At 43.4% G+C, this 16,865-nt stretch overlaps 1 protein-coding gene across 2 annotated transcripts; it reads left to right on the forward strand.

Moving 5' to 3' along the window:
• The first annotated feature begins 924 nt into the window (after positions 1 to 924).
• Positions 925 to 16,701, forward strand: LOC106561560 (carboxypeptidase A1). 2 transcript variants are annotated; one of them, XM_045688445.1, is made up of 9 exons: positions 925 to 1,027; positions 1,742 to 2,365; positions 10,019 to 10,153; positions 12,417 to 12,518; positions 15,266 to 15,367; positions 15,461 to 15,571; positions 15,957 to 16,034; positions 16,248 to 16,447; positions 16,617 to 16,701. In XM_045688445.1, the coding sequence occupies exons 3-7, from the start codon at positions 10,031 to 10,033 to the stop codon at positions 16,029 to 16,031; spliced, it is 513 nt and encodes a 170-aa protein (XP_045544401.1). In that variant the 5' UTR covers positions 925 to 1,027; positions 1,742 to 2,365; positions 10,019 to 10,030; the 3' UTR covers positions 16,032 to 16,034; positions 16,248 to 16,447; positions 16,617 to 16,701. The 2 variants fall into 2 exon arrangements, 1 of the variants encoding a protein (XP_045544401.1); XR_006757094.1 differs by lacking the exons at positions 10,019 to 10,153; positions 12,417 to 12,518; positions 16,248 to 16,447; positions 16,617 to 16,701 and having other exon boundaries at positions 14,921 to 15,367.
• The last annotated feature ends 164 nt before the right edge of the window (positions 16,702 to 16,865 follow it).

Genomic DNA, 16,865 nt, shown 5'->3' on the forward strand with positions numbered 1-16,865 from the left:
CCACTGCATCTTTTATTTTTGGTACTTTCCCCCTTTTTCGTGATTTCCAATTGGTTGTTACAGTCTTGTCCCATCACTGCAACTGCCCTACGGACTCAGGAGAGGCGAAGGTCGCGGCTCCATTATACACTGCTCACTTAACCCAGAAGCCAGCCGCACCAATGTGTCGGAGGAAACACCGTACAGCTGGCGACCAGAGTCAGCTTGCATGCGCCCGGCCCACCACTAGGAGTCGCTAGAGCGCAATGGGACAATGAAATCCTGACCAGCCAAATTCTCCCCTAACCCGGACGATGCTGGGCCAATTGTGCGCCACCTCATGGGTCTCCCGGTCAAGGCCGGCTGTGACACAGGCTGCAGCCTAACTATCATAAAACAGTTCCATTTCACTATGCTGCGCTTTCTGTTTTAATTTAGCTCTGCTGATTATAGTGTCGCAGAATCTGACACTAACCAGGCAGTACTGTAGCACAACTTCCTGAATACAGGCTACACAAATGCATTAGCCTACATCTGGTGCTTTGCCAAATGTGGTTCTTTTGCCGCCCTTCATAACATGTCATTGGAATTTTCTTATGAATGCTTTCTGAAGTATTTATATAGTCCTTAGAAAGGGTTTATAATGGCTTTATTAAGCCTTAAAAGGTATTGTTTGTGTAAAGCTGGACCGAGCACATAAGTCAAATGCCTTAACTTGTAGGCCTAGTATACCCACTTTACATGTTTGTTTCAGATTTATTCATAAATACATGTATTTTTATAGAAAACTCAAACTAAAGAAAATGCTGGCAAAATGGAAAGGTACAGAAACGACCCATTTGGTATTTCCCAGGATCTCCTGGCTGGCATGGGAAGCAAAGCAGCAGGCATCATACGCAAGTCCCCTTAAGCAAGGTCATGTGATCAGGACCATGGCATAAAAGGTGGTGGCCAAGGTGTGTGTCTCTACTCTATTGGCAACGATGAAGGGGCTGCTGGTCTTGACTGTGCTGTTTGTGGCCATTCTCGGCAAGGAAACATTTGAGGGGTGAGTGGATACACCAATGGTTGGTACTCATTTTGGGGAATATGTCCAATTCTATTTGGTGTCATGTTTGATATATCACCAGTAGTTGCTATATAAAGATTGTTATAAACTGGGTTGTACGAGCCCTGAATTCTGATTGGATGAAAGCCGTGGTGTATCAGACGGTATACCACGGGGTATGACAACATTTATTTTTACTGGTCTAATTACGTTGGTAACCAGTTTATAATATCAATAAGGCACCTTGGGGTTTTGTGGTATATGGCCAATATACCATGGCTAAGGGTTGTGTCCAGGCACTCCGCGATGCGTCGTGCGTAAGAACAGCCCTTAGCTGTGGTATATTGGCCATATACCACACCCCTTCGGGTCTTATTGCTTAACTGAACCATAGGAAGGGTAATATAAACATATGTCCTGCTTGCCTCTGTGATTCTGTAGGCATGAGTTGCTTTTTCAATCTGTGTGACAGTCAGGCTTTATTACTTTTCAATAAATTCAAATTAATCATTAAAGATGGCTACTCAATGTTAACTGTTGAGAGGAAGCAAAGCTTATGGTCAAGGTTGACTCCAACTGTAAGTCATTGTGTTGCTAAGCAGACGTTTCACCACAGTCTATGCTACTCAACTTCTCACTTTCTCAACTCCAACCTCCCTCTCGGACCATTACTCAAGCATAGTTCAAATCTGAATGGTTCTCCTGTCTTTGCAGTGACCAGGTCCTTCGTATCACTGCGAAGGATGAGGTCCAGCTCACTCTCCTGAAGGACCTGGCTGAGATGGAACATCTCCTGTTGTGGCATGACAATGATCATCATCATCATCATCATCATCATCATATCCACCACTGAAGCCACATATATATAACCCCACCACCTCATTCAATACACTATAGCCTACTGCATTGGCATTTCCATTTCAATACGAAGTTTGACAAACATTGCAATGAACACAGTATGAATTCCTATTAATTCACTAGACCAAGGCCTGGGAGGGATAAATAATATGTTTGTCATGGTCATGGGCAAAGAAACTCAAAGGGGGTGATAATGTTAATTAACAATCATTTTGATCCGATTGTGCAAACAGATCCTCAAGGAAGATGGATCCTTTTAAATATGCTATTGGAACAAAAACAGATTTGGCTAATTAAGCTGGTCGAACTATTGATGATCCCGCGGTCCGGAGCTTCGGCGACGATCCACGGTCCGGGTCCTCCGGCGATGATCCATGGTCCGGAACTTTCAGTGACAACCCCCGAAATAGAGTCACCACCAAGGATGACGGATCCGCGAGCAGAGCGGGGTCTACGTCCCGCACCGGAGCCGCCACCGAGGTTAGATGCCCACCCGGACCCTCCCCAATTGAGTCAGGTTTTGCGGCCGGAGTCCGCACCTTTTGGGGGGGGGGTTACTGTCACACCCTGACCGTAGAGAGCCGTAGAGAGGTTAAAGTTATGTACTGTATAGCAATCACAGTTGTAAAATAGTAAACAATGATTACTTCTCAGAAAGAATTGAGCTGTCAAGAGGAGTAAAACAAGGCTGTCCATTGTCTCCATATCTATTTGTTATGGCCATTGAAATGCTAGCTATTAAAATCAGATCCAACAAGAACATCAAGGGGTTAGAAAAAAACAAAAGTGTCAATGTATGCCAATAACTCAAGTTTCTTAAGTCCGCAATCTGGATCCCTGTACAGTCTCATTGAAGATCACTTTTCTAGCCTCTCTAGACTAAAACCCAATCATGATACGTGTACCATATTAAGTATTGGATCGTTAAATGACACAATTTTTACACTACTGTACCTTGTAGTTTACCAATAAAATGGGCTGATGGTGAAGTAGACATGCTTGGTATTCATATCTCTAAAGATGTAAACAAACTTACCACAACCAATTTCAATAGAAAGTTAGCAAAAATAGACAAGATGATGCATCCATGGAAAGGTAAATACCTGTCTATTTATGGATAAATCACATTGATTAACTCTTTGGTCCTATCACAGTTTACTTACTTACTTATGGTGCTGCCGACTCCAGACGATTTGTTTTTAAATCATATGAGCAAAAAATATTTCACTTTATTTGGAACGCTAAGCCAAACAAATTGAGTTTGGGGGGGCTGAAAGGATTAAATATTACAGCATTAGACCTCTCACTAAAAGCTTCACACATACATAAATTATACTTTAACCCAAACTGGTTCTCCAGTAGATACCTAAGAAAGGCTCATCCTTTGTTCAAAAATGTGCCTTTTTGCAACTTCTCATTTCAGATTAATTGAAAATGAAACTTTGTTCAAAGTATCACCCTTTCTTAAACAAGCCATACAAAGCTGGTTACAATTTTTATTTTATCCTCCAGAAAAAAATATAACAAATATTACAACAAATATTATGGTTAAACTCAAATATTCTGGTTGATAAAAAATATTATGAAGTTATGTTACATATGCAGCTAGCAAAAATATATGGGAATGTTTGTTCAAATCAAAGTTACAACCAACTGATTGCAGCATTACCATAAGAATGGAAGAGGCAAGTGGAAGAGGGAGAAGGTAGGGAACTGGTTTGTCTGCCATATATTAAAGACAAAAATTGTCTGAAAAAGATTGGCATAAATAGACAAATATACCAGTTACATTTGAGGACAAAAATGTTTACAGCTGCGCCATACAGGTTGCAAAATAGCTGGGAAGAGATTTTAGATGTACCGATTCCATGGCACAATATATACAAAATTATGTATGTATGTATGTATGTATGTATGTATGTATGTATGTATGTATGTATGTATGTATGTATGTATGTATGTATGTATGTATGTATGTATGTATGTATGTATGTATGTATGTATGTATGTATGTGTGTGTGTGTGTGTGTGTGTGTTTGTGGGGGGGGGAGCATACAACAATCTCAGCTCTGCAGATTTAGCTGTGAAGATACCAATATTCTGATATTGCCCCTATGTAGCTTGTTTCTGGTCACTGGTTCAGGAATGGCAAAAAATCACAACATTCATTTCAAATGAACCCTTCAAAAAGCAATGTTGGGCAATTTGGAAAGACACAGTCAATCAATCAACAATATAATAGTATTAGTAGGAAAGGTTTTCATCTTTAGCTCAAAATCTGTGGATACTATGCGATTACAGGCAACATCCGCACTGAGCTTAAAGCTAAAGCAGGAGCGGGAAACTAATCCAGACTCTTATAAGAAATCCCACTATGCTCTCAGACAAATCATCAAACAGGCAAAGCGTCAATACAGGACTAAGATTGAATCCTACTACACCGGCTCTGATGCTCGTCGGATGTGGCAGGGCTTGCAAACTGTTACGGACTACAAATGGAAAACCAGTTGCGAGCTGCCCAGTGCCACAAACCTTTTATGCTCGCTTCGAGCAGAGCAACACTGAAGCATGCATGAGAGCGCCAGCTGTTCCGGGCGACTGTTTGATCACGCTCTCCATAGCCAATGTGAGCAAGACTTTTAAACAGGTCAACGTTCACAAAGCTGCGGGGCCAGACAGATTACCAGAACGTGTACTCGCGCGGACTAAGTGGCAAGTGTTTTCACTGACATTTTCAACCTCTCCCTGACCGAGTCTGTAATACCTACATGTTTCAAACAGACCACCATAGTCCCTGTACCCAAGAAAGCAAAGGTAACCTGCCTAAATGATTACCGCACTGTAGCACTCACGTTTGTAGCCATGAAGTGCTTTGAAAGGCTGGCATTGGCTCACATCAACACCATCGTGCCGGAAACCCTAGACCCACTCCAATTCGCATTACCAGGTGGTATGGGTAGGCAACAACACATCTACCACGCTGATCCTCAACACTGGGTCCCCTCAGGAGTGCGTGCTTAGTCCACCCTGTACTCCCTGTTCACCCACGACTGTGTAGCCAAGCGCAACTCCAACACCATCATTAAGTTTGCTGACGACACAACAGTGGTAGGCGGGTCACCAACAACGATGAGACAGCCTACAGGGAGGTCAGAGACCTGGCAGTGTGGTGCCAGGACAACAACCTCTCCCTCAATGTGAGCAAGACTAAGGAGCTGATCGTGGACTATAGGAGAAAGAGGGCCGAACAGGCCCCCATTAACAGACGGGCTGTAGTGAAGCGGTTCGAGATTTTCAAGTTCCTTGGTGTTCACATCACCAATGAACTATCATGGTCGAAACACACCAAGACAGTTGTGAAGAGGGCACGACAACACTTTGTCTTCCTCAGGAGACTGAAAAGATTTGCCATGGGTCCCCAGATCCTCAAAAACTTCTACAGCTGCACCATCGAGATCATCCTGACTGGTTGCATCACCGCCTGGTATGGCAACTGCTCAGCATCTGACTGCAAGGCGCTACAGAGGGTTGTGCGTATGGCCCAGTACATCACTGTTGTCAAGCTTCCTGCTGTCCAGGACCTATATACCAGGCGCTGTCAGAGGAAGGCCCAAAAAATTGTCAAAGACTCCAGTCACCCAAGTCATAGACTGTTCTCTCTGCTACCGTACGGCAAGCGGTACCGGAGCGCCAAGTCTAGGTCCAAAAGGCTCCTTAAAAGCTTCTACCCTCAAGCCATAAGACTGCTGAACAATTAATCAAATGGCCACCTGGACTTTTTACAGGTTGAAAATCTATATAAAACATCACACCATATTTGAAAAATATATGACACATGGAAACCAAACAAGGGTGGTCCACGGTCTGTGACAGGTGGGATGGTCTGACAGTAGCTGAGGGGTGGGATTAAAGAGCTCATGATCGGTGATGGTATAATTGAAAACACTACATACAGTGAGGGAAAAAAGTATTTGATCCCCTGCTGATTTTGTACGTTTGTCACGCCCTGACCTTAGAGAGCCTTTTTTATTCTCTATTTTGTTAGGTCAGGTTGTGACTTGGGTGGGCATATCTATGTTTCTATTTCTTTGTTGGCCTAGTATGGTTCCCAATCAGAGGCAGCTGTTTATCGTTGTCTCTGATTGGGGATCATACTTAGGTAGCTCTTTTTCCCACCTGTGATTGTGGGATGTTGTTTGTGTGTAGTTGCTTTCTGCACTGCATATAGCGTTACGTTCGTTTTTGTATTTTGTTGTGTTTTCCGGTATCATTTTTAATAAAAGTAAAATGTACGCCTACCACGCTGCACCTTGGTCTCATTCCAACAACGAGCGTGACAACGTTTGCCCACTGACAAAGAAATGATCAGTCTATAATTTCAATGGTAGGTTTATTTGAACAGTGAGAGACAGAATAACAACCAAAAATCCAGAAAAACACATGTCAAAAATTTTATAAATTGATTTGCATTTTAATGAGGGAAATAAGAATTTGACCCCCTCTCAATCAGAAAGATTTCTGGCTCCCAGGTGTCTTTTATTCAGGTAACGAGCTGAGATTAGGAGCACACTCTTAAAGGGAGTGCTCCTAATCTCAGCTGTTAACTGTATAAAAGACAACTGTCCACAGACGCAATCAATCAATCAGATTCCAAACTCTCCACCATGGCCAAGACCAAAGAGCTCTCCAAGGATGTCAGGGACAACATTGTAGACCTACACAAGGCTGGAATGGGCTACAAGACCATTGCCAAGCAGCTTGGTGAGAAGGTGACAACAGTTGGTGCGATTATTCGCAAATGGAAGAAACACAAAAGAACTGTCAATCTCCCTCGGCCTGGGGTTCCATGCAAGATCTCACCTCGTGGAGTTGCAATGATCATGAGAACGGTGAGGAATCAGCCCAGAACTACACGGGAGGATCTTGTCAATGATCTCAAGGCAGCTGGGACCATAGTCACCAAGAAAACAATTGGTAACACACTACGCCGTGAAGGACTGAAATCCTGCAGCGCCCGCAAGGTCCCCCTGCTCAAGAAAGCACATATAATCAGCAGCCTGTCTGAAGTTTGCCAATGAACATCTGAATGATTCAGAGGACAACTGGTTGAAAGTGTTGTGGACAGATGAGACCAAAAATGGAGCTCTTTGGCATCAACTCAACTCGCCGTGTTTGGAGGAGGAGGAATGCTGTCTATGACCCCAAGAACACCATCCCCACCGTCAAACATGGAGGTGGAAACATTATTCTTTGGGGGTGTTTTTCTGCTAAGGGGACAGGACAACTTCACCCCATCAAAGGGACAATGGACAGGGCCATGTACCGTCAAATCTTGGGTGAGAACCTCCTTCCCTCAGCCAGGGCATTGAAAATGGGTCGTGGATGGGTATTCCAGCATGACAATGACCCAAAACACACGGCCAAGGCAACAAAGGAGTGGCTCAAGAAGAAGCACATTAAGGTCAGGGAGTGGCCTAGCCAGTCTCCAGACCTTAATCCCATAGAAAATCTGTGGAGGGAGCTGAAGGTTCGAGTTGCCAAACGTCAGCCTCGAAACCTTAATGACTTGGAGAAGATCTGCAAAGAGGAGTGGGACAAAATCCCTCCTGAGATGTTTGCAAACCTGGTGGCCAACTACAAGAGACGTCTGACCTCTGTGATTGCCAACAAGGGTTTTGCCATCAAGTACTAAGTCATGTTTTGCAGAGGGGTCAAATACTTATTTCCCTCATTAAAATGCAAATCATTTTATAACATTTTTGACATGGTTTTTTCAGGATTTTTTTGTTGTTATTCTGTCTCTCACTGTTCAAATAAACCTACCATTACAATTATAGACTGATCATTTCTTTGTCAGTGGGCAAACGTACAAAATCAGCAGGGGATCAAATACTTTTTTCCCTCACTGTATAATGTATACCATAGTAAAATCTAATGAATGTATGTATGCATATATGTCAGTGGAGGCTCCTCAGAGGAGGAAGGGGAGGACCATCCTCCTAAGTGAATTTCATTTTTGTGAAAGTTATTCTTTTTAGATAAAACTATGCTAAATATATTGATGTCACCAAATAATTTATTAAACACACTGTTTTGCAATGAAGGTCTACAGTAGCCTCAAAAGTACTCTATAGGGTAACACCATAGTGTAGCCGGAGGACAGCTATTTTCCGTCCTCCTCTGGATACATTGACTTCAATACATAACCTTGTGGTTCTCACCCCATTCCATAGACTTAAACAGTAATTATGACAACTTCTCAGAGTTCTTGCAGCATGAACTGACATGTTGTCCACCCAATCAGAGGATCGGAGAATGAATCTAGTACTGAAAGCATATGCTCCAGCTAGCTAGCACTGTGTGCATAAAAAGTTGTTGATTAGTTGACTCAAAGAGAGAGAAAGACAGTAGTTGAACAGTTTTGAACAAATGTATTTCTTCAAAAATGAAGAAAAAGCAAGGAAGGAAGACAGAGAGAGAGCAAGCTATATTTCTTATTCTTTTCACTTTCAGTTACTTAGCTAGCGAATGCAGCTAGCTAGTTGAGCCTACTTAAACACCTTGCTCAAACATTGAGGGATGCTATGTTACCTAGCTGGCTATGGCTATCCAACACTGGAAATCTTCCAATTCAAGGTAAGCTTTTGGTTTTATTAATTTATTGCCACTAGGGCCCACCAGTGTAATTGCTAAACTGCTTGTACACTGTACTGTATGATTGTAGCCGGTTTACTAACGCGTTAGTTCTAGTACCTATGTTGCCTTGACGTTAGCTAATATGGTGACAAAGATATAGGCTGTGTGTAGCGGTTAATGGTTATGATATGAAGGTTAGGCTTGGAAAGGTTTTTTCGCCTGGTCACAGACAGCTGATGTGTTGTGCACGAAAGGAAAAGGTGAGAGGAGGAGATCACATAGATGCGAGAAGGAATTATCCAATGATCAAAATGATCACGCTGTTTGTATGTGGCTGCTATGAAAGTGAACTGTGTTTGCGTGTGATCAGGGGTGTATTCATTCTGCCGATTCTGTTGAAAAATGTTTCTTAAACGGAAGCAAACGGAACGAAACGGGGATAAACATATCTGAATTTGTCCAATAGAAACTCTTGTTTGCAACAGTTGTACTAATGATAACACCCTAGATCAGCTAGATGCAGGCAAGATTGTGCAAGGTGGTTGTAAAGATGTGCGCTGAGAGTCGGGAAGCAAGTACAGGGAATGAGTGTTTTAATTAATAAATAAACAAACCAATTAACACGAAACACAAACAACTCACAGACATGAAACAGAGTCAATAACACCTGAGGAAAGAACCAAGGGGAGTGACAGATATAGGGAAGATAATCAAGGAGGTGATGGAGTCCAGGTGAGTGTCATGAGGCGCAGCTGCGCGAGACGATAATCAGCAGCCTGATGACCTAGAGGCCGGAGAGGGAGTTTACGTGACAGTGGTATTGAATATGTCAATGTCTGTCACCTTGATTACTCTAATTTCTCTCGACCTGTGCACATACGTTATAAACTTTCATTCATAGGCTAGGTGGTAGCAACCTCATGATGGGTTTAGGGAAAAATTTGAGTATCATATAGTAGCTAGCCTAAACCTATCGATGTTACATTGAGCTGTGTGAATGGAATATGAGTAACAGTCATCCAATATACTGTAATAGAAAAAAGGCCATGCTCATAAAAAACATCTTAAACGGCACCGACCGCCACTAGTATGTGTCTATGTATATACAGTACATTTATGTGTATATATCTATGTGTGTATGTATGTATGTATGTATGTATGTACTATCTGTATGTAAAATATATCTTTGTCAGGTGAATGCTGTATATAAAAGTACCATTTATGTAGTATGTAAAATGTAATATATAAAATGTCTGTATATGTAACAAGAAAGCTTTAAAAACTAAAAAAGCTATGGATGGGTTAATAATAAAAATAAACAAATAAAAAAGTAAAAATAACAATAAAAAACAATTACTTGACCATGCATTTCCTTTTCACTAGCTGTTCAAAGTGCTTGCTTTGTTGGCTTAACATGTCAACGTGTCTTCCGCCCTCCTCTCTCCTCCTTCCTCCTCTCTCTCCTCCGTCCTCTCTCCTCTCCCTCCTCTCTCCCAGCTGGATGTGTGGATGGAGCCCATTGACCTCTCCACTCCTGTGGACATCAGAGTTCCCTTCACCAGTCTGCAGACTGTCAAGGCTTTCCTGGAGACTGAAGACATCCCGTACTCCGTCATGATCATGGACCTACAGGTAGGATCATTCAGACACACACAATATAATTATGGGGTGTGTAGGAGTCGAGTGTAACAAGGAGACCAAGGCGCAGCGTGTATAGTGCTCATTCTATTCTTTAATGAAAAACACTTCAACAAAACAACAAACGACCGACAACAGTTCCTTAAGGTACACTTGACAAAATGGAAAACAACTACCCACAAAAACCCAGGAATAAAAACCCCTACTTAAATATGATCTCCAATCAGAGGCAACGAGGACCAGCTACCTCCAATTGGAGATCAACCAAAAAACAACATAGAAATAGAAAACCTAGGACACAAACATAGAAATAGAAAACATAGAAAAACACAAAACACCCCCTGTCACGCCCTGACCTACTCTACTATAGAAAATGACATCTTACTAGGGTCAGGACGTGACAGTACCCCCCCCCCCCAAAGGTGCAGACTCCGAATGCAACAAACCAACAAAAGAAAACCACAAAACAAAAGGGAGGGTAGGGAGGGTGATAATTGTCTATGGCGGCTCAAATGCAGTCCACATAACCTTAACCTCCAGCATAGGAGGCGGCTCCGGTTCTGGGCGTACTCCCTGCTCCACCTGCTGATCCTTCTGCTTTATTACCACCTGACCGTGGATCGTCGCTGAAGGAACTGGACTGTAGATCATTGCCGGAGGTTCTGGGCTGCAGGCCGCCGCCGGAGGTTCTGGGCTGCAGTCCGCCGCCGGAGGTTCTGGGCTGCAGGCCGCCGCCGGAGGTTCTGGGCTGCAGGCCGCCGCCAATGGCTCTGGGCTGCAGACCGCCGCCGAAGGCTCCGGACTGGGAGGCGTCATAATAGGTTCCGGACTAATGACCGTTGCTGCTGGCTCCATGCCATGGATCATCTCTACAGGTTCCGCGCCAAGGATCATCACTGGAGGCTTCTTACCATGGATTATCTCTACAGGTGCTGGGCCATGGATTATTCCTACAGGCTTCGTGCCATGGTTTATCCCTACAGGCTCCGGACCATTTATAATCCCTCCAGGCTTTTTGCCAAGGATTATTTCTTCAGGTTCCGGGCCATGGATTACCTCTTCAGGCTTCGTGCCATGGAATATCCCTACAGGCTCCGGGCCATGGATCATCACTAGAGGCTTAGTGCCATGGATAATCTCTACAGGCGTCGGACCATCGATTATCACTGGAGGCTTTGTACGTGGAGCAGGAACCGGTCTCACCAGACTGGGGAGACGCACTGAGGACCGAGTGCTCAAAGCAGGCACCGGCTGTACTGGGTTATGGATGCGCACTGGAGGGAGAGTGCGAAGAACAGGCACAGGACGTACTGGATTCTGGAGGCGCACTGGAGGGAGAGCACGAGGAGCAGGCACAGGATGTACTGTCCTATGGAGGCGCACTGGAGAGAGAGTGCGAGAGGCAGGCATATGCTTACCACAAAAAGCACAGGTAGTTGACTCAGGCCTCACCCCTGGCCCAGCCAAACTACTTTGGGGGGGGGCTGCCTCTTGTTTTTCCCAGGTATGCTCCGATATCTATCGATTACCTGGCCCCAGGTCCAGTTTCTCCTCTCCATCCACTCCGGAAGTGAACAGGTGTCCATTTTTGCCCGGGCACGCCGCTTGATCCAATCATGGTGGGTAGTTCTGTAACATGGGTCGTCTAAAGGGGACCAAGGCGCGGCGTGTAGAGTGCTCATATTTACTTTATTAATGAAACACTTAACAAAAACAACAAAACGACCACCAACAGTTCCGTCAGGTAACACATACAAAACGGAAAACAACTACCCACCAAACCCCAGGAAGAAAAACCCCTACTTAAATATGATCTTCAATCAGAGGCAACGAGGACCAGCTGCCTCCAATTGGAGATCAACACAAAAAACAACAACATAGAAATAGAAAACATAGAATACAAACATAGAAATAGAAAACATAGAAAAACACAAAACACCCCCTGTCACGCCCTGACCTAGTCTACTATACTAGGGTCAGGACATGACATCGAGGAGGAAGTGACTGAGCTCAGGGAGATTACTTCAGTCTACTTTGTCTTGAAATAGTATATCCATGTCATGACTTACAGTAAATAAATAAGATGTTTGAATAAGATTATGTGCACCATCTCAATTTTATCTGTGCTCACAATGATCTAAAGAGATTTGGATAAGTCATATGGGATAACTACATATTGTTTCATAATAGTGTTATAAATCATTATAAAGTGTTATGAAGCCTTGTAGTGACCTTTTGACCCCCATTTTGCCCACAGGTTATGTTGGACGAGGAGCAGGACCAGATGCTGAGTGCACGTGCCCCTGCCCCCAGAACCACCAATGACTACGACTACTCCAACTACCACGACATTGCTGATGTACAGTTGAAGTCGGAAGTTTACATACACATTAGCCAAATACATTTAAACTCAGTTTCACAATTCCTGACATTTAATCCTAGTAAAAATTCCCTGTTTAGGTCAGTTAGGATCACCACTTTATTTTAAGAATGTGAAATGTCAGAATAATAGTAGAGAGATTTATTTCAGCTTTTATTGCTTTCATCACATTCCCAGTGGGTCAGAAGTTTACATACACTCAATTAGTATTTGGTAGCATTGCCTTTAAATTGTTTAACTTGGGTCAAACGTTTCGGGTAGTCTTCCACAAGCTTCCCACAATAAGTTGGGTGAATTTTGGCTCATTCCTCCTGACAGAGCTGGTTTAACTGAGTCAGGTTTGTAGGCCTCCTTGCTCACACACACTTTTTCAGTTCTGCCCACAACTTTTCTGTAGGATTGAGGTCAGGGCTTTGTGATGGCCACTCCAATACCTTGACTTTGTTGTCTTTAAGCCATTTTGCCACAACTTTGGAAGTATGCTTGGGGTCATTGTCCATTTGGAAGACCCATTTGTGACCAAGCTTTAACTTCCTGACTGATGTCTTGAGATGTTGCTTCAATATATCCTCATCATTTTCCTCCCTCATGATGACATCTATTTTGTGAAGTGCACCAGTCCCTCCTGCAGCAACGCACCCCCACAACATGATGCTGCCACCCTCGTACTTTGCGGTCGGGATGGTGTTCTTCGGCTTGCAAGCATCCCCTTTTTTCCTCTAAACATAACGATGGTCATTACGGCCAAACAGTTCTATTTTTGGATCATCAGACCAGAGGACATTTCTCAAAAAAGTACGATCTTTGTCCCCATGTGTAGTTGCAAACCGTAGTCTGGCTTTTTTTATGGCGGTTTTGGAGCAGTGGCTTCTTCCTTTGCGGAGCGGCCTTTCAGGTTATGTCGATATAGGACTCGTTTTACTGTGGATATAGATACTTTGGTACCTGTTACCTCCAGCATCTTCACAAGGTCCTTTGCTGTTGTTTTGGGATTGATTTGCACTTTTTGTACCAAAGTACGTTAATCTCTAGGAGACAGAACGCGTCTCCTTCCTGAGCAGTATGACGGCTGCGTGGTCCCATGGTGTTTATACTTGCGTACTATTGTTTGTAAAGATGAACGTGGTACCTTCAGGAATTTGGAAATTGCTCCCAAGTATGAACCAGATTTGTGGAGGTCTACAATTTTTTTTCTGAGGTCGTGGCTGATTTATTTAGATTTTCCCATGATGTCAACCCCAGAGGCACTGAGTTTGAAGGTAGGCCTTGAAATACATCCACAGGTACACCTCCAATTAACTCAAATGATGTCAATTAGCCTATCAGAAGCTTCTAAAGCCATGACATGACAATTTTCCAAGCTGTTGAAAGGCACAGTCAACTTATTGTATGTAAACTTCTGAACCACTGGAATTATGATACAGTGAATTATAAGTGAAATAATCTGTCTGTGAACAATTGTTGTAAAAATGACTTGTTTCATGCACAAAGTAGATGTCTTAACCGACTTGCCATAACTATAGTTTGTTAATATGACGTTCGTGGAGTGGTTGAAAAAGGAGTTTTAATGACTCCATCCTAAGTATGTAAACTTCCCACTTCAACTGTATGTACCAACCCATCTGTCACGGGCTGGCTCGGAAAAACAGGAGAGGTAGAGTCAGGCGCAGGAGACAGAGAGTTCTTGACCACACTTCTTTATTCAAGAAAAAACTGGAGGTGGTCGCCAAAAAATATATAGGGACGCAGCCCTTAAATTATTCTGCGGTGGTGTACACAATTAAATCAACCACAGGCAGAAGAAAACCAACATACGTTCCTATAGCACATGAACCGGACAGGAAACACAATCACGCACAAACACAGACAATCTACGCTAAACTAAATAACCCCCCCCCCCTACTAATGACTAACCCAAAACAGGTGCGTGCCTACCTAGACCTAACCAACAGAAAGTGAAACAAAAAGGGATCGATGGCAGCTAGTAGTCCGGCGATGACGACCGCCGAGCTCCGCCCGGCCGAGGAGGGGCGCCACCATCCGTTGGTGTCGTGACACCATCACACAAGTATCAAGGAGAAATGACCCATTTCACATGATCACTCTGAACTCACACTGAGTGAGACATCTTTAATACTGTCATCGTAAGACCTACCTAAGAATTCTGTAAGCAATGCAAGACACTGTTTTCTGTTGTTGAAACCTACAGTATTTTGGGGAACACCTTATTTGAAGTGTCCTTACATAAGGAGTTCATACAACATTCAAAAGCAGAACATAAGGATTCATGACAAGCTTTTGTCAACAACCGCAAATTGGCGGTAACAACCTCTCTCTGTCTCTGTCTCTGTCTCTGTCTCTGTCTCTCTCTATCTCATCAGATCTATAGTTTCCAGGACATGCTAGTGGCTGAGAACCCAAATCTGGTCAGCAAGATCGTGATTGGCCAGAGTTACCAGGGACGTACCCTTATTGTGCTCAAGATACGTTCCTGACGAGAGTGTCATGTTGTATCTACTATGGCCTTGTCATTTTACTAGTACTCTTTACAAGTGAAATATAGATTTAAAGTCAGTGAAGGTCGTTTTTTCCTAATCCCGGACGAGGCCCCATTTTTTGGTACATGTTACATGTTACATGGTTGTATGTTAAATGTGTATCAAGTTTACAGTATTTGAGGATTGTAGTAGGTGTTCTTTACACCCCACTTCTTCTCTCTTTTCTAGTTCAGTACTGGTGGAATCAACAGACCTGGTATCTGGCTTGACACAGGAATCCATTCCAGGGAATGGATAACTCAGGCTAGCGGCACCTGGTTTGCCAAAAAGGTTCATCAGTGTTTTCTCCACCACAGTTTTAAACCTTTCCCCTCTCTTCATCTACACATATGTATCACTTTAACCTTCTGTTTCCATATCCAGATTGTGACCGACTACGGACGTGACGCCGCCCTCACCGCCATCCTGGACAAGATGGACATCTTCCTGGAGATTGTGACCAACCCCGATGGCTACTACTACACCCACAATAGTGTGAGTCTCTCATCACAATATAAAATGCCCTTACATTTCTAGGTTGATCCCAAATTTTGATTACAATGTCATCTCTCCATTTCAATTGACCTCTTATTTTTTCTGTGATTATTTTATAAGGTCGAAGGGCACATATCAGACTAGGGAGTTGAACACAACAGCCACTCTCATCCTCTTTGATTACTAACTACATATTACATATGTGTGCGTGATCTGAATCTCTAATACCAAATATAATCTATCTAATATTGCTTTCACAGTGTTTCAGTGTTGTATCCTGTTTTGTCATTTGACTTCGCTCTGACATCATCAACTGCTGCTCACAGCTATGCACTAGACAAAACCAAACAAACCATGAGTCACGATGACCGTTTATTTTCCACAGAACCGTATGTGGCGTAAGACCAGGAAGCCCAACCCTGGCTCTTCCTGTGTTGGAACTGACCCCAACAGGAACTAGGAGGTAAACTTTTCCTTGTCACTTGAATGTTGCAAAACACTTTATAATCAAATACAATAGATTCAGAGGTCATAAATTGAATAAGATACCAAATCTAAAGTTTTTGTCAATTAAAATGGTATCTCCTTGCCCTTGGTGAGATAGTATTTTACTGTTAATGTTTAGTTGGGCACGAATCTTTCTTTACCATTTTGTCTCCTCTCTGGTCTTTGGTAGAGTCCAGCTCCAGTGGCAGTCCCTGCTCTGAGACTGACTGCGGACCCGAATCTCACTCTGAGTCTGAGGTCAAGTCCATTGTGGACTTTGTAAAGTCTCACGGCAACCTGAAGGCCTTCATGTCCATCCATTCCTACTCCCAGATGCTCCTCTACCTCTACGGTTACACCAGTACCCCCTGCAAGGACCAGAGCGAACTGGTGAGTCCAGCATCCATCAACTAGTTGTCTTTGACATGTCTAGTAACAACTTGTGGCATTTGTTCCACTAGGGAGTGCCCTGCCAGCATTCTCCACCATATGTGGCCTCACCGGGGGATGGGTGACGCCAGCATGGTACTTTTACATGAATATTATTATCTTCTCACAGCATGACCTGGCCATGAAGACAATCACTGACCTGGCTTCCCTGTACGGAACCTCCTACAGATGCAGCAGCACCATCAACACCATCTGTAAGTGTCAAACACCAGCTAAACATTTTCACTGCTTTAATGGCTCCCATCCCATGCCATTCCAATGTAGTCCAGCTCATTCTACCAACATGAGCACACCCCATCTGTATAACCTAGCTAAAGTCATTACAATATTCTTAGCTTATGGTTTGTATACTCGTACA

The sequence above is a fragment of the Salmo salar genome, chromosome ssa10 (genome assembly GCF_905237065.1).
Source record: "Salmo salar chromosome ssa10, Ssal_v3.1, whole genome shotgun sequence".
In the NCBI taxonomy this organism is placed as follows: Eukaryota; Metazoa; Chordata; class Actinopteri; order Salmoniformes; family Salmonidae; genus Salmo; species Salmo salar.

Excerpts from the sequence above, each read along its gene's own strand:
- LOC106561560 (XM_045688445.1), top strand. The coding sequence starts at position 10,031 with ATGGAGCCCATTGACCTCTCCACTCCTGTGGACATCAGAGTTCCCTTC. Across the intron at positions 10,154-12,416 it reads TCATGATCATGGACCTACAG|GTTATGTTGGACGAGGAGCA; the intron begins GTAGGATCATTC and ends TTTTGCCCACAG. Across the intron at positions 15,572-15,956 it reads ACTACTACACCCACAATAGT|AACCGTATGTGGCGTAAGAC; the intron begins GTGAGTCTCTCA and ends TATTTTCCACAG.